The sequence below is a fragment of the Enhydra lutris genome, unplaced genomic scaffold (genome assembly GCF_002288905.1).
Source record: "Enhydra lutris kenyoni isolate GAN:26980312 unplaced genomic scaffold, ASM228890v2 scaffoldscaffold6, whole genome shotgun sequence".
Taxonomy (NCBI): domain Eukaryota; kingdom Metazoa; phylum Chordata; class Mammalia; order Carnivora; family Mustelidae; genus Enhydra; species Enhydra lutris.
Window position 1 is genome coordinate 38,922,544 of NW_019154090.1, and position 21,667 is coordinate 38,944,210.

Genomic DNA, 21,667 nt, shown 5'->3' on the forward strand with positions numbered 1-21,667 from the left:
GTCAAATAGCTAAAGAGCTATGGAGCTGAGATTCAAGCCTGGTTCTTGACAGGAGTCCTCAGCCTCCAGCTCTCTCCTCAGCCACCCTACCCCCAGCCCCAGGTCCTTGCTCTCCCTGCCACAGGAGTCAGGGAACCAGACTCTTCAGCTCTATTCTCTCACTCTATGGGAACTTCAGAGGGGATTCCCCAGGGAAAACAGGGTTTTAGTGAGGGATGACAGAGAGGGGTACAATGCTGGACAGACCCAGGTGGCACTGTTCACTGCACAAGTGCTAAGGGCAGCTTTGATAGAAGGTCCCCCCGTGATGAGTGTAAATCAGCACAGCATGCCACAAGGAAATTTCGCTCATCAGAACTACAATGTGGTTCACAGGATCATTCTTGCAAGATGAAGGGTCTATTTGTAAGTCTGTGTCAGATTCTGAGGGATCTGTGTTCCTGCCCTCCCAAAAATCCCTGTCCTCCCTACTTTTGTATGTATGAAGGAGCCGAGAAGCCCAGTTGTCCTCTTAAGAGACAAAAGGCTGTTACCACAGCCTTTATCCTAACTAGGATGGCCTAGTTAATGGGTGGCCTTTATCCTAACTAGGGACTGGATCACCAAGACAACAAGTTTATAAGGAAACCTCTGGTGACCAGTCTCCAGCACCTCACTCCTCCACAAGTGGTCACCCCACCTAAGCAGGAAGTCTGAAATGGTTTCTGAAGCCAGGTCCTAAGTTTTGTCTATTTTCCATCACAGGCCTGTGTGGGAAATTTGCAGCAGACTCCTGAGTTTGAGGAGGAAATTCTTTATTTAGCGAGGATAACTTGAAGTAAACTGTTCCCGTGAGCAGGTTTTCCTATGGTCCAGATCCTACCCGTAGTGATTTCTAAGCAAGAAGACCAGCACAGCAACAATTAGGCCAATGACAAATAAATCCCAGTATGGTCCAAGGGTGTTGTCCAATTTCATCCATTTCCATCTCATTGTAAACTGCTGGGAGAGACATTCTGTCAAAAAAAATCCAAGCCTCCTACTTGATCCAGAGTCATCATCTCCTCCCATCCCACCATCCAAAAGTTCCTTATTGTTGTTTTCAGAGATTTGGGACCTATTGATACAAACTTACATTAAAAAACAGGATATCTCGGAGCAAGTGCATGGTTTCCAGTTTCATGAGAGCAAAGAAAACAGGTATGTGAGCATCCGGACTCGTTTGAGCAGCCATATCATATAATCTCCTGGCCAAGTGAATGTCCTAGAAATAGAAGAACAGCCCCTACTCATTAGGTGCAGATTCTTCAGGGGTAATTCAATGAAAGTCATGGTTTGAAATATCATTATTTATCTTTGGTAGGCCCCCTCCATCCCCACCAAGATATTCATGCCCTAACCCTTGGAACCTATGAATATGTTGTGTTACATGGCAAAGGGGACTTTGAAAATGTCATTAAGGTTACAGACCTTAAGATAGAGAGATGATCCTGGATTACCTGCACAGACTCCATAGAATCTCATGAGCCCTTAAACATGGTTTTCTCACGGCTGAGCACAGAAGAAAAAGTCAGATATGGCAGAAGGCTTGGGAAGGGCTCCACTCACATGGCTGGAAGGGCCATGTGGGAAGAATGAGAAGGAATGTGGACAGCCAGCAAAGAAATGGGACCCTCTGTCCCATCCAGGCACAGGAAACTGAATATGCCCAGCAACTCAAGGGAGCCTAGAAGTGATTCTTCCCCAAAGCTCCCAGGAAAGATCACAGATTGATTTTAGCCTGTGAGGCCCTACGCAGAGGACCGGTCAAGCTCACCCAGACTTTTGACCCACAGAAACTGTGAGATACTAAATGTAAGCTGTCTTAAGGCACTGCATTTGTGGTGATCTGTTACAATAGCCATAGGAAACTAACACAAAAAGCTTTCTTGGATACTGCTGGACCAGACCTTAGATATGATTCCTGTTAAAGAGGCAGAACCCTAGATGCCAACAGTACAGCTCCCCAAACAAATAACAATACAGATACTAACAAGCATATAACATTCCTAATTTTCTTCATAGTACTTATCAGACCTGAAGTTCCAGAATTTGTTTCTTCATTTGTCCTTACCCTCAAGGACCTGAACAACCTGTTAGCCCCTCAATTCCTTGTGCTTAGGGAAATGCCGAGTACATAGTTAGTCTCTGATAATACTTACAGAATGAATGCATAATCTATTTAGTTCTCAGGCTGGGATTTGATTCCTCAAATGACATACTATATTTCTAGGGACTTTTTCTCCACTAAATTAAGCCATGGAAGATAACAAATTTTTTTTTCTTTGATTTTCACCTACTTATGACTTGTTTTTATTTCTTTGCTTTATTTTTGCTTGTTTTCCCAAACAAAGTAATGAAAAGGCTAAATAGAGTTTCTTTTAAAGGTTGAAGGGCCTTGGGCCAATACCAGAATTGTACTTAGCTGGGTGCTTTTGGATTATTTTCCAATGGATTGGAAGAGAGATTATTCACAAACCATGGTTATCCTGTATCTCTTTGTCTTTCTTCTCCATCTCACAAACCTCCATTACACGGAGTGCAATAATTGTGAATCCCTGTGGCCCCTGCTAAACCCACTTTTTCTGTGGTATTCTCTCTTTGTGTTCTGCTTATCATTTCTTAAATTTTTTTCCAAAGCTTTGCGGTCTCATAAATTGATTTACTGGAGAAAGAGGAATGTTCTTGCTTAAAAATTTAAAATGCAGGAGACTGTTCTGAACAAACCTTCCTGACAACAGAGAAGATGGATGCTGTAAAAACTCTGATTTGTGTCTCTAATTCCAACAAATTCAGTGGGGGTTCATTTGAAAGCACCCTGCAGATTATAATGGCTATGTCACCCCCACACATGAAAGGCATATTGACTTTAATAGGGCATTCAGGGAACAGCAGGCTTTGCCAATCTCTCAGGCATTCATTCTTATATGAAGCAGGCAATAGTTATTAATTTATTTCTTGAGGCACAAGCATCACAAATCAATTGCTTAGTTTATAATAAAAACTAGCAAGAAGTATCGTTAAAGTGGGATGAGCTCACTCCTTGCCCCAGGGGCCTCACAATTCTCAGTGGGGGTGGGGTCAGACAAGAAAGTCGTTCTTTAAAATTTCCAGAGAAATTCCTGAACCCACTGGCTAATTAGGGCAACCCATATAAAAGAAATTTTATTAGTAGGCTCTAGAAAAGACTCCTTGTTGTTTGATCCTTACTTAGGATAAGAAATCCAAGTCTTTCAAACAAAAAATTTCCTTTCAAAAGTATTTTGATGATGGCCAAATTTCATTAAATAAATCAACTGCACACTCAATCCACTTATATTTAACCTTCCTGTGGTACATTTGAGCTTAGTTTGCTTTAAATTCACTGACTGAGGAGATGATGTAAAGGGATCTGCAGACTCTTCTTAAATAATGTATTTCCAACTAAAATATCAGCTGTGCCAAAGTACTGCCCAATGTTCACACGTTCAAAATAGCTTCTTATAATTCAAAAATACAGAATTCTCCAGAAATTCTCTGGTTTATGAAAATTGTTTAATTACCTGATGTGAGAGTTCTCCAGCCCTGAATCTTTGGGTGTCATCAAAAAATTTTTATATGGGGGGGGCACCTGGGTGGCTCAATTGGTTAAGCAACTGCCTTTGGCTCAGGTCATGATCCTGCAATCCCAGGATCGAGTCCCACATCGGGCTCCCTGCTTAGCAGGGAGTCTGCTTCTCCCTCTGACCTCTCTCCTCTCTCTCTCTCTCCCAAATAAATAAATAAAATCTTTAAAAAAAAAAATTTTATATGGGGACAGAGGTCATTTTTAAAATAATTTAACCTTGTTTTCTTACTATAAATATACCATATTCTAATTGGAGAAATTTTTGAAAACATAGAGCTGAACAATTATTAAAAGCCCACCTACAATTTCACTCCACAGAGTTAAGTACTGATCATATTTTATACACAACCTTCCAGCATTCCAGCATTTTTATATATATTCATATATACACATACTTTTAACTTAAGAATTTTTCACTTTGCCTAATATTTTGTCTTTTGCTTTCTTAACAATGTATTTCAAAGAACATACCATGTCCTCAGATATTCCTTCAGTCTATAATATTTTTATTTTTAATAGTTGCACAGTATTTCATAACAGTGGCTAATTCTTATTAAATACTTCTACTCTGTGCCAGTCACCACTGTCATTTATTTAAGCCTCATGACAATTATATAGGACAGATGATACAGATATGATACTGTAAATATGAAGAAACTGAGGCACAGAGAGTTTAAGTCACTTACCTAAGTTCTTGGGACTTGTGAGTGGCAGAGCTGAGATTCAAATCCAATATTCTCCTTCTAGCCTGCTCACTTAACCACAGGGCCATAGAATACAGAATGCAATAGTATACTACCACATGATGGCTTACAGAACATGCCTTCTATTTTGGAGCAGTTTGTTTATTTGTAGGGGCTTTTTTTTTTTTAAGATTTTAAAATTTATTTATTGGACAGAGAGAGATCACAAGTAGGCAGAGCAGCAGGCAGAGAGAGCGGGCGGGGTGGGGGGAGCAGGCTCCCCGCTGAGCAGAGAGCCTGATGCAGGGCTCGATTCCAGGACCCTGAGATCGCGACCTCAGGCAGAGGATTAACCCACTGAGCCACCCAGGCGCCCGTATTTGCAGGGTTTTTGTCTGTAATAAATAAAGTTATCTACATACAGTTTTTTTGTTTTGCACATTTCTAATTATTAGGTGATAAGGCATTTATTTCAAGGGAAGTCATGGCCATTTCTAAGCGGTGTGTGTTCTGTCCTGTTGTATTTCTGAGAAGGCCATTTTATTTATTTATTTATTTATTTATTAAAGATTTTATTTATTTGTCAGAGAGAGAGAGAAAGAGAGAGAGAGAGATCACAAGTAGGCCGAGAGGCAGGCAGAGGCAGAGGGAGAAGCAGGTTCCCCGCCGAGCAAGGAGCCCGATGTGGGACTCGATCCCAGGACGCTGGGATCACGACCTGAGCCGAAGGCAGCCGCTTAACCAACTGAGCCACCCAGGCATCCCAAGAAGGCCATTTTAAATATCTAACTTGAACTTGTCCTTTCCAGAAAATAATTCTATTCTGGTGTTTAAAGCTTCAGCTCTAACACTCCTTAAGTGGTCAGACCAGACAAATGAGAAATGAAAATGCTTCATGCCATAATTACTTTTATTTGTGACAGGTCTATTTATAATTTATTCAATGAATGCGGTTTTGTTTTCCCTGTAGGATCCCGAAAACGTGTTATCTTGTAGGTCTAACTATACATGCTGGAAACTCATCTCCAAAAGCTATTCCTCCCCCCTTTTGTTTTACTTTATGAAAGATTTCTTAGTCATTATCTTAAAATATGCATGCTTTCTTCCATTAAAAAAACTGTCATGTGTTCTTTATAAAACTTCATGGTATAAAATAATTTTAGAACAGACCCGCAGCACTGATTTGTCCACCTGAATCCATTGTTCCCTCATTCACATTTTCACAGCACTTTACTTGTGTGGGTATGCTCTAGTGCCATTTTAGGCTTTCACTGCAGCTGCAGACTGTCTCGTCCATAGTAGACTACGAGCTCTTTGAAGGTTGTCTTATTCTTGTATCCCTAGAACAAAGCACAGTGCTTCCTGACACAAAACAAGCACTTGATAAATTTTTGAGTGAATAAATAACAGCCAGGCAGAGTACCATGGCAGTTTAGAAGCAGATGCAGATGTCTTTCATATCACTGGAGAGTTCATGGAGGAGATCATATGGGAACTATCTTTGAAAGACACAGAGAGGAGTCTTCAATGGTCAAAACTGTGGGAGAAGATCATTCCAGAAAATGGGCTGATATGACTAAAGGTCAGGAGGGTTTAGTTCAAGGTCTCTGGTTGGGGGTGGGCAAGGCAGGGAAGGAAAAGTAGTCTAGAAGATAAGGAAGTAGGTAGGTTAGGTCAAGGAAGGTTTTGAATGCCAGAGTAAGAAGTTTGGACTTCATTAGGGAGTACAAAGTCAATAAGATGCTTTTAGTTTTGTGTTTGCTTGCATTTTTTTGTGTAAATGCATAATTTTGGGAAGAGTGAGGGGGAGGAGTAACACTACCAGATATGTATTTTATCAAAAAGAAACGGATAGTGCTTTGTTAGATGGATTATGTATTAGTTAAAGTAATGCTAACATCTATAACAAGTAAATCCCCAAATTTCAATATAGGTATTCCCGGTTGGAGATGAGTTTTCTTTACGTGGTAACTGAGGGACCCAAGCTCCTTCCATCATTTGGTTCTGCCATCCCTTTGAGCCTCTAAGTGTTCTGCATTCAAGAAGGGCAAAGAGAGAAAGGAGAAGCTTCTTAGCTGCCTTAGCCTGGAAATTACACTGTTCACTTTTACTTCCATTCCTTTGGTAAGAACTAGTCATGTGGATGAAGGGGAGCTGGGAAATGTAGTCTCTCACTAAGAGACACATCTCAGCAACAAGGCCTCTCTGTGAACTGGGGATTAAAATCTTTGGCAGACATGGCTTTCTCTGCTGCAGATTTAAAGGAAGAACACCAGAATGGGAAACCACTGAGAAGCCTTTACAATAAGCCTACATGAGTAGAAACTCTGGCCTGAGCCAGGAAACAGACAGAAGGAATGGCAGGAGGGGATGGGCAACATGTTTTGTTCATGGTTAAATTTCTGAAGTACTTCTGAGTCAAGTGTAAATTGAGATAGAGTTTTGTAACAACTTGTGAGCTGAGTGCTTATATTTCTATATTAGTTCAGTTCCTCTCCCAGTTTTTCCTCAGGCATTATTTTGTATTCCCAAAACAATGATGTAGTCAGTCTTGGCCCACAGTTTAAGTCAAGGAGCTCACTGAGCTTAATTCAAAGTCATAAATTGGGGAATGAGATGCTTCTCAGTGAAGCTATTAGGGTAAATCACCTACATCACCCTCGTCCCAATGTCCTTTCCTAAAGACAGATGAGGACAACGAGGACCCATATTTTTATATTGATTTACCAAGGGTTGATGTATACTTCACTTCCTTCTCCCAGAGGGCTTTATGTTTACAAAGCCTTTTTCGATACTCAGAGAAATCCTGGTAATGATATTATTATCTTTCCCACTGGTTTGCATGAGGATTAACTAATAAAGAGAATTGTGAAGTGCCCTGCCAAAGAAATGCTTAATTACTTGATGACTTAAATGCTGTGGAAGTCTGTTCTCCTAATTGCTTTGCTTTCATTAACCATCGCTGGAACAAGATTTCAGCTTTTAATTATCGGCATATTCATTTTAAGGATTAGAAAACATGGTATCTTCTTGTTAATTTGACTATGAGACAGCAAGATTAATAAACTAGGCCCCTGGGTACTTGGTTATTATTTTTCTAATTGCGAAACCAAAGAAATTAATGAGGACAAAGAGCAATGACTCCTCATTAACTAAATCTAAAATTCCCACATCCGGGTATGAATACAGCCCTGTTTTTTTGTTTTTGTTTTTGCATGTAGAGACTTTTTGTAGGAAAAAATATGCCCGTAACTGTGAGACACTGATCAATGGGACCTGGATGGGCAAGAACAGAAATGTGGCCAGAGAGAAATTTCCAAGTTTTTTCCAAGTGTATGAAATGTATGTTTTGACAACTGCTATTTGACATTGTAAAGAAAGAGCCTGGGAGAGAGGTTAGCGGCGACTCCAAGGAGGAAAACCAGACCCTCTGACACAGTGGGCCATCTGGGCTCCCATAGACAGTGTCCTCTCTTGCGCAGTTGGCCCTGTATCCTCCCTGCCCCCAGAGTCTTAAGGCAAACTGGCCTCACTATGGTGAGGATAAGGCTGTCACGGGCACCTGCTCCTTGAATCACATAGGACAGGTAAGCTAATTTGAATTTAACCTATAGAGTGGGGTCACTTTATCCATGATACACACAGTGCTCTTGTCACCATTATTGTTACATTTTGCATGAGGAATTGTGAATAAAAGCTTTAATCTTACTGAAACTTTACTTAGCAGTCACTCAAATTCTCTTCTGATCTCAATATGAGTCATTCCACACAAGGACTACAGAGCCCCTTCACAAAGGCTTATTGTTTTGTTTCTAAGCGTGGGGAGGGGAGGTATCATTTTTCTATTCTACAGCTGTGGAGGATGGTTGGAAGGGAGTGGGGTGTGGCTAAATGACATCCAAAGAAATCTTCTGATTTAGCTATTTGATCCCATTTTATAAACACAGGAAGCTTGTACATGCTAAGAATAGGGAAAACAGACTGGATTGGGATTTGACAGTCTTTCCACAGCTTAGGGTGCTGGGGATGATGAAAAGTGATCAGCCAAAAGGCAGGCCACAGGGAGAGCTCAGAAAGGCAGGGATCTGGATTGTCAGTGCCTGAATATGAAGCCCTTGGTTGTTTCAGGGTCTACCATTAGCAGTCAAATAGGAAATTCCCCATCAATAACTCTCAACTACTAGCACAACTGGAAGAAAGAAGAAAGCACAGAAAAGCAGATAACCCCCTCATTCTTTAGCTCTCAAAATGAAGTCAGAGGGTTGCGGGGGGAAGGGGGGGAGGCGGGGGTCCAGGGAGAGGGTGGTTGGGTTATGGACATTGGGGAAGGTATGTGCTATGGTGAGTGCTGTGAAGTGTGTAAACCTGGCGATTCACAGACCTGTACCCCTGGGGCTAATAGCACATTACATGTTAATAAAAAAATAAAAAGTTTTAAAAAATGCAGTCAGGAGTATAAACATTAATATGAAATATATACTTGAGCACTAAGAAAGACTCGAGGCAGGGCTCACCGTTTACCCTAAAAAACATGGGGTCAGACAGGTCTGGGTTCAAATTCTGACTCCACCACCAGTGAGTTCTGCAAAGTTGGCCCCGTGTGTTAACCTCCCTACACTCTTAGTTTCCTGATGCGTACCCTGATGACAATGATAGGGCTTACCTCCTTGAGTGATTGTGGGATTTAAATAGCATAGTATAGGGGTGTTTGGGTGGCTCAGATGGTTGAGTGTTTGCCTTTGGCTTGGGTCACTGTCTCCAGGTCCTGGGATCAAACCCCGTGTCGGGCTCCCAGCTCAGCGGGTAATCTGCTTCTTTATCTCTCTCTGCCTACCCCCCCACAACTCCCTCCACTTATGCTCTCTCTTTCTCTCTCTCTCTCAAATGAATAAACAAAGTCTTTTAAAAATAAATAAATAAATGGCATTGTATATATAACACATCAAATGCCTGGCTATTACTATCATTATTGATATTCAATATACCTTTCTCACTGTGTCAGAACCCAATGCCATCTTCACCTTAATTACACTTACTAAGGGATTCTCCCAATATCTCCTTGTTGTATTAGCTCTCTTTCTTAATAAATATATATGCCTTATCTTCTCAAGCAAAGTACAGTCTTTGAAGGATGGAGATCTATTTTCTTAGGATACTCTAGAGTGCTCAGCACGGTGTCAGCTACATAGTGGGTGATTTATAAGACATTTCTGGATTAATGTCCCCTTGGTATCCAGCTCTGACCTCATTCTCACTTTCTCCTTGTTTACTGAGAGCTTGAGTGTCAATGGAAATTTTAACAGAGGAAAGGCCTGGAGGTGGAAGGGAGTGGGGGAGGGCCCACTACTATTGCTGGAAAAAACTTGAAGTTATGAATCTAATTAGCCTAGACTAGATTTATCTCAACTCATTAGTTATGTCTTTGGGCATAAATGGAGAAAATAATTTCCTTCTCATAGGGTTCATGTTAGGGTAAGTATTATGTGTTGGCACAGGGGGAGGGACTCAGCAAATGTCTTTTTCTTCCTTCTTCTACACTGATGATGTCAATGAAATTAAAAACATTTACAATTTTTTTCCTTCCCACACAGCTGTCATTACTAGGTCTGGATTATTACCTTTGCGATACCTAAACCGTGTTCGTACATATAGGCCAGATTGAACATGGCTTGTGCGCTGTGGTACTTGTCCACTGCAATGCTGTAATGTGTGGCTGCTGTCTGATAGTCTTTCTTAGTCCCGTAGCCATAGTAGTGGTAATCTCCGATTTTGACTCTAGCGAATGCATTACCTGACAGAAATGTTAGAAAGAGAAGAAAAAGAACTCTGATAATTCATGTACAGTTCCTAGTAACTCAACCAGTGGTAATATACATTAAAAAGAAAAACAAAACACTCGGGATCTTAGAATCAAGATTAGATATAACTTCTGGAATATAAAACGTAACACTCATCTTTAGCAGTCTTCATTGCAGGACCACTCCCATGGTATAGCATGAATGTTCTCAAAGAAAACAAATTAGGAGTTTTACCTTTTAAATTCTTTTTTGAAGGTAGGTCAACTCTTGGGAAACTAGATCCCACCTCTCTCGTTCTCAAACTTCACCCCTGAAGGTCTACTCTCCTGCATCATCCAAGTCTCCTTCTTTCCTAGACCAGTCCCATCAGTCATTTAAACACACTTTGGTATCTTCTGTCAACAAAAACACACCCTCTCTTTATCTCATGGTGTGTCCTTCTAACTACTCCCCACTTCTCTGTTCGCTTCACACTCAGTCTTTTCCAAAGTGTGTTCTATATTGTCTCCAAAGCTTCACCTCCCATGCACTCTTCAACCCTCTCCAATCTGGCTTCTGCCCCTCTCCATGAAACTGCTTCTTTCAGGGTGGTTGATAACCTCCATGCAGGTGAACCCACTGGTCACTTCCCTGTCCTCGTCTTACTGGACCTCTAAGCAGCTCTGGAGTCATTGGACCTATCTGCCCATCCACTTTCCTCTCTTGACACTAATAACCTTGCACCCTCTTGATTTCCTTCTGCCTAATAGACCTCTCCTTTCCAAACTCTTGCCTCAGTCCTCCTCGACCCAGCTTGTTGGAACATCAAGTGTTTATTAGTTGACTCCTTTTTTCCTTTTCTTCTCTTCATTTGTTTCTCTTCTCTCTCCTCTCTTCCCCTCCTCTATCTACCACTCTCCTCTATCTCAACTCTTTTTCTAGGTATATAGATTAGTTCCATGCCAATCTTGACATTCACTCTTCCTGAATTTTATCTACAGTCCTGTCGCTCCCTAAATCCCCAACTCCTCTAATCATCTCTTTGACTTCTCTACTTGGATCTCAAAGCATGCAATTCCTAACACCCTGCTACCTACCTCCCTCAAGCCAAATCAAACCAAATCATCAGTTCCTTCCCAATCTCAGTACTAGCACCATTACTCAGGCTATAAATGTAAGTAAGATATTTCCCCCTCCTTTTTTTTTTTTAAGATTTTATTTATTTATTTATTTGACAGAGAAAGATTACAAGTAGGGAGAGAGGCTGGCAGAAAGAGAGAATGGGAAGCTGGCTCCCGGCTGAGCAGAGAGCCTGATGCTGGGCTCAATCCAAGGACACTCAGATCATAACCTGAGCTGAAGGCAGAGGCTAAACCCACTGAGCCACCCAGGCACCCCTCCCCCTCATTTCTTATTGAATCCTTCAGCAGGTCCTACCTCTAAAACACACCGGTTTGTTGCTGTCTCCTTCACCACCTAGATCAAGCCTGGAGTACTATAATAGCCTCCAAACTGTCCTTTTATCTCCACTTTTCATTATATTCTCCATTTAACAGCCAGGATGATTTTCTTTTAAAGATTTATTTATTTTTTGAGAAAGAGAGAGAGAGAGAGAGAGAGAGTGCTTGCACATGTGCATGCACGCACAACTAGAGGGGAGGAGCAGAGGGAGAAAGAGAATCTCCAGCAGACTACCCACTGAGTGCAAAGCACCAAGCAGGCCTGAGGTCACGACCTGAGTCGAAATCAAGAGTTGGTCGCGCAACTGACTGAGCTGCCCAGGAGCACCCCCAGGATGACTTTAAAAAAAAAAAAATGTAAAGTCAAATCCTTTTATTTCCCTGTTAGCCCCAAAGTGCTTCACTTTACACTTGGAATAATATCCAGACTCCCTACCTGACCTCCCAGTCATGCTTCATCTGCCTTCTGCCTCCCTGACTAGCCTCATCACATGTCATTTTCTTAATAGGCTCTAGCTTTCTTAATAGTCCGTAATAGTCTTTCAACACACCAAGCTCATTCTTGCCTCAGGACTTCTGCGTTGAGATTCTTCATGTCCCTCTGCCCGTCATGTTTGGACTTCCTCTGACCCTTCATGTCACTGATTTCTCATTATTGGGGTCTCACTGCAAATGTCACTTCTCTCCTACAGGCCTTGTCTGACTGCCTTGTCTAAAGTGTCCTCTCACCCCCCCACCCCCAGGAGTTACCTATCTCACCTCTGTGTTCTCTTTCCTTCACAGCACATATCACTGTTATCTTATTTGTTTACTGTCTCTGTCTCATGATTTTATTTTCTCTCTCTCTTAGGAGGACAAAAACTTTGATGTTCTTGATCACTGATATTGTCCCAGACCTAAAATGGTACTTGACAAATACTTATGGAATGAATGGACAGACCTGGTAGAAAACTCTTTAGAAAATGCTTTTCCCAAACATTAAATAATTTAGGATCTTATTTTCCAACAAATTTGGATATATTCAAGAGTAGAAAAAAATTCATTTGACTTTTTAAGACATGAGACTTCAATCTTTCAAAGGCCACTTAGGGTGGCTTTGGGGTCCATGTTTCCATTCATTGGGAAAATGTTAACTGAAAAGATGAGGGAATGCTGGACCTCTAAATCTGTCTAGGACATCTGTCTCAGGTGTGGCCAACCCCTCTAGCACAGTCTAGATTTACTCGGAAAAGGAGGAAAGTGCCCTGTGTACTATGGTCTGAGGTGTATAATTGAGGGCTATAGGATTCCTTCCACCCAGAATTTTCCCCATATTTGGCCTACTGCAATGCCTAAAATCCTTTGGAATTGATTCCTTTGGCTACTGAAGTTATTTTAATCTTCTAGAATCCTCTATTAAAGTGTAATACCATGAGCCATCGTTAGCCTTCTTGAGTAAAGGTATCATCATAAAATTCATAAGCTGCTGAAGACATTGGTTAATGGGGTTACTTCCCAGAAGTAAGAAAAAAAAAAAGGTTCAGGTAGCTGGGGACAAGTCCTTACGGCATTGCTACCCAAGAGAGGGGCCTGGACGGACCTGGAGAGGCAAAAGAGCCTTAGAGCCTTAACGAGAAACCCACTCCATTTCTAATTTTGCCCAAATGTGCCCTCCATTAACCCGCAGATTCTTCCTGGGCCATAACCACAAAAGGACAGGACTTCTGTGCATTTTCAAGCTTTATAAGCAGTAAGCAGGACCTCTGAAATCCCTGAGCAGGAAGGCTCCACCATAATTAAGGGGCTGACTAGGGACATATGGTGACCCTGGCAGGCTCTCAGGGGGTCCCTTGACAGTGGGAGGGATTCTCCCCTTGAATTTCACAGTCACCGCGTGGGGACTGAGTCCTGACTGAGTCAGCACTCTCCTCACACACAGCCACTGTGGAAGGAAGCACCACCAGCACTGAGTAGCTATGTTCATTATTATGTCTCCTAACCTCGAGTGAGGCACTCAGCAACCTCATCTCCAGGACACTCATGCCTGACCTCTCTTGTGACATGTAATTATTTTTAGCGGCCTGACTTTTTATTTATTTTTTTATTGGTGAATTCTGTTTAATATTAATGTCCTCTCGCTTTCAATGCCTCCTTTCCTTGGTGCAATGTCCACACATTTCATGGCTTGGAATAAGCCTGTATTTGTTGCAATTGAGATGATTGGCCATAGTGGAGAGATTGGTGTTGTTTTCCTATACCAAACAAGGTCTTTATTGCATTTTAGAAAACACATGCTTTTCTTCTTTCGGGAATTTCTTGCTAAAATTGCATGGCTGGCTTGCCGCTCTGTCCCTGGCTCAGTGGGATCTGCAAAGGCACCCCTATGACTTTCCCCCTCGGCTTCATATAGTGTCAGTTGAGAATCATTTTTATCCTGTTCACTTCTTATGGAAAAGAGACAATTCAACCTTACCATGGGACAATTTTAAGAAACTTAATCAGAAATAAAATTGCTCTTTTACTGCATGAGAGCTCCTCACATATCTAAATCCTGATCATGAGAGCTTCACACCATCTGTTTGCTTTTACTAATGCCACCTGCCAATGTTTTCACTCCAGTGTTACTTATATTCTTCATTGCTGTGAACCCTGCAAGCTGGGCACAGGAACCCCAGGAATGGGGAGAGGATCTTGATATTTGACTTTGGGTTTTGTTCTGTTTCGTTTTCTGATGCTAACCTGTTAATAGTTACAATAAAGATCTGAAGTTTGTAGTAATCATCCATGTGGTGTTTTAAAAGAGCAATCAAATGAGTCTTAGATCCATACACAATTTTGCCTATAAATTCATTGAGACATAGGTCACTTCTCTGATAAGTTCAGGAAAACAACAACAACAACAACAACAAAAAACAAACACCAAAACTCAGCAAATGAGTGACTGAAGTCAGAACAAGAAAACTGGTTTCTTGAGTCAAAACTGTCTTGTTTCAAAACAACTACTCTGGTGCCTACGGTTTACCAAACCAGGGACCTTGAGCATAGCAAAGAAACAAAGAAAAGAAATTCCTGGAAATGACCCCTCATCAAAGGCTGACCCTAAGATTGGTACCATGGGAAAGACCACCTAATTGATAGCCTGCAGCTTTCTGCTTATATACCCAAGAACTCAGCTGGAGCAAATCAATGACTGATAGTGGACAGGGACTAGGCATGTGCTCATTTTTATCTAGGCTCTGTACCTTGAATGGCAGCTCGATTCCATAGGAGAAGTGCCATTGGATACATCTTCTCTTTTTCAAGAATCTTAGCCTTTTCTAAAAAAAGAGAGACATTTCATTAGGAAGGCTTAAAATACCCGTGTAGTAAAGTCATTTATGCATATGTATGATTGGGGAATTGCAGAGAATTTTAACTTATCTTACTAGATTCCAAAATGAATGCTGAATTGCTTTGAGCTACTTCATACCCCATTTCTGCAAGTAGTGCATACTGAACAAGAGAAGAATCTATGTCACCATCCTTATAGGCAAAGTATGCTGTCAGGAATTTCTCAGCCCAGTGGCCTAGTTCGCAGACACCTTTATAAAGCTGTACGTGGAGAAAGAAATCGAGCACACAAGTTAGCCCATATGCTTCATCCCAGCCAAATGATAAATGAAGTGAATCTTTGGCTTCTCCTGGCTGGTCAGGCAAGGATTTCGGGTCTGAAGTATGGCTTTTGAAAATTATTTAGGGGGAAGAGATAATACCTCTCATAGGCACAAAGATTATAAGTGTAAATTTTTTGGTCTTGAGCTGAAACTTCCCGAGGCTTATTTTAAATTTACGTAATAAACTCTCCTGACTTAAGGCTATTTGGCAGGACAGAATGTTTTGACTTCTGTTTTTTAAAAAAGGACTGTTCTGGGTACTGCTGCTCTGCAAGGGTGAGTTATAAGGCCACAGCTGATGTGGAAAGGAGAGAATGAAGGGAAGACAGTGCCTAAGGGTGTAGGTGACATAACCGTGAGGGAGGTGTGCAGAGCTCTGTGGGGACAAGCGTCAACTTAGCTGAATAGCCCTTATGTAACCAAAAGAGGTTAGCCATACATAATTCATTAGGAAGTTGGCAAAGGAGCAAATCTAAAGATAGATTATTAGCTGGCAGCCTTTGCAATGAGTTTCAGAGGGGCCAGATTGCGACATGGAGGTATTTATTTTGGTTCAGCGGAAGTGTTTAATAAATCAATGAAGGGCATTAAGGTCCTAAAAGCTTTCTTTTGAAGAGTACATCACTGGCTCAGGCTGAAAGGATTCACTTTTCCAGTTGTCATCCAAATCATCAAAAACTTAAGGACCTTGCTTTCTGGGAAGAAGTGGGCTACAGTTTCTAAGCTAAACGAAGCCTTTATTTCCCAAGTCACAACTCCCAGTCCCACTTAGAAGGCCAAATTGCCCGGGCCATTTGAATGAAGGCTGAGGCAGAGCTCCTTAACTGAATTCTGAGATGAGCTTTAAACCTGATGAAAAGCCAAAAGCAAGAGAGGAGGGATCATTTCTCCTCTTCCCTGTCCCAGCCCGAGTTACATCACAGCTTTTCTGCATGGCCAATGTCTGTGTTCACACTCTCAACAGGAAGACATAATATCTATAAAATCAAAGGCACCAACAACTGAAGGACAATATCACCTCCTCTCTGTGATAAATGAAAAACGCTTTAAACACATGCCATTATTTACCTCCACAGCAGTTCTGCACGATCTTAACACTCCCGTTCCTGTCGCGTACATCTCGGCCAGGTAATAAATGGCAAGGGGCTGCCCACTCTGAGATGCCAAGTAAAAATATTTGAAGGCAAGTTTATAATCCTTCCATACTCCAGAGCCAGCTGAAAATTAAAATTATTTTGAGCCACCCCTTGTTTGTTTTATTTAATTTTTTTTGTGTTATAATCTATGGGTATAATGGTCACATGATGCCTACTATTTTAAATGGGATGAGAAAAGCCAACCAAAAGTCAAGCTGTTATAGACCCACTATGTGGAGGGGAAAGAAGTTAAGTTTGCTTATAAGAAAGAATGTGGAAATTTATGTTCTTGACCCATTCAGAGACCTGAAGAAGAAAGACCTTAAGTCTCATGAGAATATCTCAATTCGGCATACCTAAAGTTAGTGAAAAGGAGACCAAGAGGTGGTCTCTGAGGACCGAGGACATCAGGACTTGGTTCACCATTCTTGTCTTTCCACATCAGGAGACGAGTAGAGCTTCTCCCAGTCATAACTACGGAGTTTGGAGCAGGTGAATCCCAGTTCCAGGAGGCCTTGCTCAAACTGAACTCATACTTGGAGCAAGGAAAGGCATTTAGGGCTAGGGTGGAAAATCAGCATGCTCTTAGCAGCTTGTCCTGGCTCTCTCATTACCCTTTGTGAGTTGGCACCCTCTAGGAACTTCATTTGTAAAAGGAGAGGCTTTCACTAGATGGTCCTTAACTTGTCTTCCAGTTCTCAACATTTCATAACCTTTAGAAGCAGTGCCACTAAGAGCAAAGACTCTGGAGGCAAATCACTTGGGTTTGAATGCCAGCTCCACTAACCATGTGATCTTGGGCAAGCTGTTGGACCTGTGATGTGCCTCAGTTTGCTCACCTATAAACTGTAAGATATCCCCTAGACATGTTGAGAGGACCAAATGAGTAGACACACATAAAGAATAAATATTAGCCATTGCTATTACTCTTATTCTAGAAGCTTGAGGAATCTGAGAGATACTGATCCTGGGCCTGGGACCTGGAATGAGCTAGAAGAACAAGGCCATTTTGGCAACCACCCAAAACAATATAAAACAGGCCATCATCCTGGGCTACTGTGGAAAATGCCTGCTGATGATGCAAACTCCTGCTGCCCTAGCCCTGCCTCTGAAATGAAGGACTTAGTGGAGATACTTGGGTATGTTCAGATCTCTTGGTACTCATCTTGGGCACTCCCTCTCTCAATCCCCACAGAGTATTACAAACTTTCATGGCTTTCTGAGACATCCTACCCCAATCACTTTACATTTGTTCTCAGAAGACAAGTTGGTGGTGCCTAGTTCATTGAGGAAATTTTCTTTTTTAAAAAATATTTTATTTATTTATTTGTGTGTGAGAGAAAAGGAGAGTGAGCATGAGCAGGGAGGAGGGGCAGAGGGAGAGGAAGAAGCAGACTCCCAGCTAAGCAGGGACCCCCAAGTGGGGCTTGATCCCAGGACTCTGGGATCATGACCTAAGCCAAAGTCAAACTGACTGAGTCACCCAGGCACCCAAGGAAATTCTTACATTGTCTTTTCTCACTTGCCTCTCTCTCCCTCCCTCCAGATTTATTTCTGCACCATCCTTTCCTCCAACTCTCCAATCTTTGAGGGTGAGAAATCCCTCCTCTTTATTAAAACTAAGGAGGCCTCCACCTACCTGGGTGCATTCAGATCCTAATGCCACTCAACTTTTTCTAGACTCTCTTCATCAATTATCACACCACCCCCAAGATACATTAACCATCTCCATTGGCTGGCTCTATTTTTGCCAAAAATTATGCCCAGGTCTCTCATCACCTTAAAAAGAACTCCCTCTTGGTTCTTGATCCCCCTCATGCCAGTGTTCCGTCTCTTTTCTTCCATTTAAAGACACAACTTCCAAGAATATTTTTATCCATCTACTTTCTCACCTTCCATTCATACCTCATTCCATCATATCTGGCTTCTACCCCAACCAGTCCAATGACTACACAAATATTCTCTATATTGAAAAGTCCCATTGATTCTTAGCTTTTTCTTTTCTTTTCTCTTTACTTTTTCTTTCTTTCTTTCTTTCTTTCTTTCTTTCTTTCTTTCTTTTCTTGTTTTGTTTTTGTTCTGAAGAAGCAGGATTCTCATTGCATTTCAAGGGAGGCCCATTCATTTATTCTTTCTTGAAAGTACCATGCTATGGTTCCTTAAGATCACTTTTCCCATGACCGTGTCTTTTCAGTCTTTTCGTGACTATTCTTTCTCTGCCCATCTTTTCAATACAGTACTGAGGACCACCAGATTTCTGACCATGGCGCACTGTTCCTCTCATGCTCTCTCTTTTCTTTTTGCACTCTCAGCTTCTTTTAACTAACTCCTCTACATTGGTGCCTCCCAAATCCTCTCTCCAAGTCTGACCCTTCTGGTGAGTTTCATACCTGCTTTTGGGTATGCACATTTGCTATCACAAGGCACCTCAAACTCAACCTTTTCAAAAGTGAATTTCCTCACTGTACCTCCTTGCCTCCTCCCTCAATTGGTGTCCTTTCTTTAAGTCTTCAAATGCATCCTCATAATGCTGCCTCAGTATTCTGTCTAAACCAATCACTCCAACAATTTGATCTTTGTAACAAAAAAAAAGGTGTAGAGGGGCGCCTGGATGGCTCAGTGGTTAAAGCCTCTGCCTTCGGCTCATGTCATGATCCCAGGGTCCTGGGATCGAGCCTCACATCAGGCTCTCTGCTCAGCAGGGAGCCTGCCTCCTCCTCCTCTCTCTCTCCGCCTGCCTCTCTGCCTACTTGTGATCTGTCTGTCAAATAAATAAAAATCTTTAAAAAAAAAAAAGGAGTAGAAATAATAATGCATTTGTCATTCTTGGTACAGCAGCCATATTTGTAGCACTTACAGTAGTACATGAAGCCTAATTGAAACTGTGCATTGGGCCATCCTTTCTCTGCAGCTCTCTGAAAGTATTTAAGTGCTTCAGCATAATTCTGCAAGATAATTACATTCTATTACTCAAAGGTGTATGTATAACTCCATGGTAACAATTGCCTTCCACTTAAAAAAAAAAAAAGGATAGGTAGTGCTTTATGTGATTTAGGCTAATTAAAATAGTATCAGAAGTGTTATGCATTTTATTTCATTATTATGTTAGATTCTGTTAGGAAATAATTATCTCATTTTCACTGTAAATTATGTCTTTTCCTACCCTGACAGTAGGTTTTGTTAGATATTGGGGGAGGGTCACTCAAAAGAGAGAGGTTACACTAAGAAACTCAAGTTCTCTATCAGAAAAAATCCTCAGGGGTTGTTTGGTTTTTAAGGTTACTTAGAATCTATAATTCTAAGATATAATTAGGGTTGTTATTCTTGTCACAAATTTGTTTTATGTCTTTTTTGGCAAATATTCCACTGAATTATTTTCTAGTGTCAAATATGATAGTTTGGCAAACCAGGTATTAGAGACTAATTCCTTTAAGTTAGTCAATGATTATGAATTTTACCTTATAAATTGCTAGAAATACGTTGAAAAGAGAGAGAAATTATTTAACTTACCACAGGAACTCCTTTCCCGTAAAAGTAAAGAAGACCGAGCCCATGAAGACCAATTGCATTGCCCTGGAACAGTTTTAAAAATCCAAGTAAAGTCCCAGAACAATTCATGATAAGAAAAATTATGACAAAAATCACTTCAAATATTTAAAATGCACCCAATAGGGGATTAAATCAAGGCAAGTTAATCAGGCAGTTGGTAAGTTATTCTGTCTCTCTCTAGTTTCTCCTTTCAAACCTTCATAACCCCGTTTGACTACAAGAAAGGGAAACAAAAGTCAACTCTTTTTTCCATTCTTTCATCCTTCATTTATTTAGTGCTTGCTTTGTGTGTGACTCTGTAATAGGTGTTGGACTGGGGTAGGAGGTGAAAGTTGAAAGATGAACAATGATCCCTGCCTCAGAGTTCATAGGCTTGTGGGCTCCAATCAACTATAGTGCCTCCTAAATAGCCATGTCAAATGCGGTAAGTCCCATAGTAGAATCAGATTCAGAAATGCTGTGGACACCTAGAAGCGGGATACTCAACTGCCTAGATGAGGCTAGGGACTGAGAGGATTGAGTTGTTAAAGGTGGTTGACATTTGAACTTGGTTTTGAAGGATGTGTAGGAGCTTTTCCAGAAGGGAAAAGTCTATCCAGACACTTGTTACCTGCTTTGGTCAAAGGAGGTTGACATAAATGGCCAAATAACATTTTAGAGAGTCTGTGAATTTCAATCATTGGTATATGCTTCTTTATTCAAGTTTGACTGCTTATAACATCATCAGTGTCTTCTTTTCCACTTGATGCAAAATTAATTACCTTTTTTTCTAATTAGTATTCTAAAGAGTCTAAGGAAGGGAGTTTTTAGCATGTTTTAGCATTTAACACATGTTCAAAAATATTGGTATTTAGCATATCAATCCAGGATAAAGAGTGAACCTTAAAAGTGACTTCCCTAACCAGGAAACTCACTTTTTTTTTGGTCTCCCATCATGCATTTCACCCTTTTGTGATTGAATGAGGAGGTACATTTGGCCACTTGGCTGTCATTCAGCAGATTTGTAGGTTTGCTTTACAGATTTATAGCATTTCCTCAGGAACTCAAATTTTGATTGAAAGCTCTCCAGATTTCTTCTTACCTCCTAAATGGAGTTATTGTGGATGCAACCAGAGTACCTCTCAGTGACACAAGAATAGCACATCACTAGAAAAGGCATCATTGAAAAATAATTTCAAAACTCCAAAGTTTGAGCTTCTGCATATCAAAGGGCCAGCTATTGTAAGAATTCTTAAGGATGGTCCAGCTGTATTTAAAAGAGATGTAACACAACTGCTCTCTTCTTCCTGTTTGTCCCCTAACTACATCTACCTGTGGTCCTAGGATGCTTGGGATAGTCTGGTCTGGAGATAGTAAGGCCTGCTGTGATGGATGTGGTTAAGTCTAGTGAGTCTGTCTTCTAACTATCCTCATTTTAGGTGTTGAGAAAAATGGAAGGGAAAGGAACTGAGAAGAGGGAAGAAGGAAGGGAGGAAATAGGGGATGGGTTCTGACTTTTGACTCACCGACTGTTTAAGGACCAGAGGGCTTATTTGTAACTTTCAGGTCAGGAGTAGCCAACTCAAATATACCTCCAGGAACCATTAAGGTAATGTAAGAAGTACACTGATCTGGGTGATAGAGTGACAGGGACTGAGGAAAAGGAGAGAGCTCCTGCCCTGTCTAAAGGCAGTGGTAGCCGCTCTGCTTTCTGCTCCAGGCCACCGGTGTGACATGGAATTGCAGCCTCATACGGTCAGCTCTTTCCATTTTCTAAGGAAAGCTGGATGTCCAGACTTTTATATGAGATTTCCTAATCTTTGTTA

General features: G+C 41.2%; 1 protein-coding gene across 1 annotated transcript in view; it reads right to left on the reverse strand.

Annotated features, from left to right (window-relative positions):
• Positions 1-858: 858 nt before the first annotated feature.
• Positions 859-21,667, reverse strand: part of LOC111141898 (SEL1L2 ERAD E3 ligase adaptor subunit) — a 114,832-nt gene continuing 94,023 nt past the window's right edge. The window contains exons 14-21 of the mRNA XM_022494729.1: positions 19,824-19,886; positions 19,171-19,258; positions 16,246-16,394; positions 14,950-15,115; positions 14,767-14,841; positions 9,927-10,099; positions 1,115-1,243; positions 859-981 (exon numbers count right to left, since the gene is read on the reverse strand). Of these exons, the coding sequence (XP_022350437.1) occupies positions 859-981; positions 1,115-1,243; positions 9,927-10,099; positions 14,767-14,841; positions 14,950-15,115; positions 16,246-16,394; positions 19,171-19,258; positions 19,824-19,886 (966 nt within the window). The remainder of the gene's footprint in view (positions 982-1,114; positions 1,244-9,926; positions 10,100-14,766; positions 14,842-14,949; positions 15,116-16,245; positions 16,395-19,170; positions 19,259-19,823; positions 19,887-21,667) is intronic.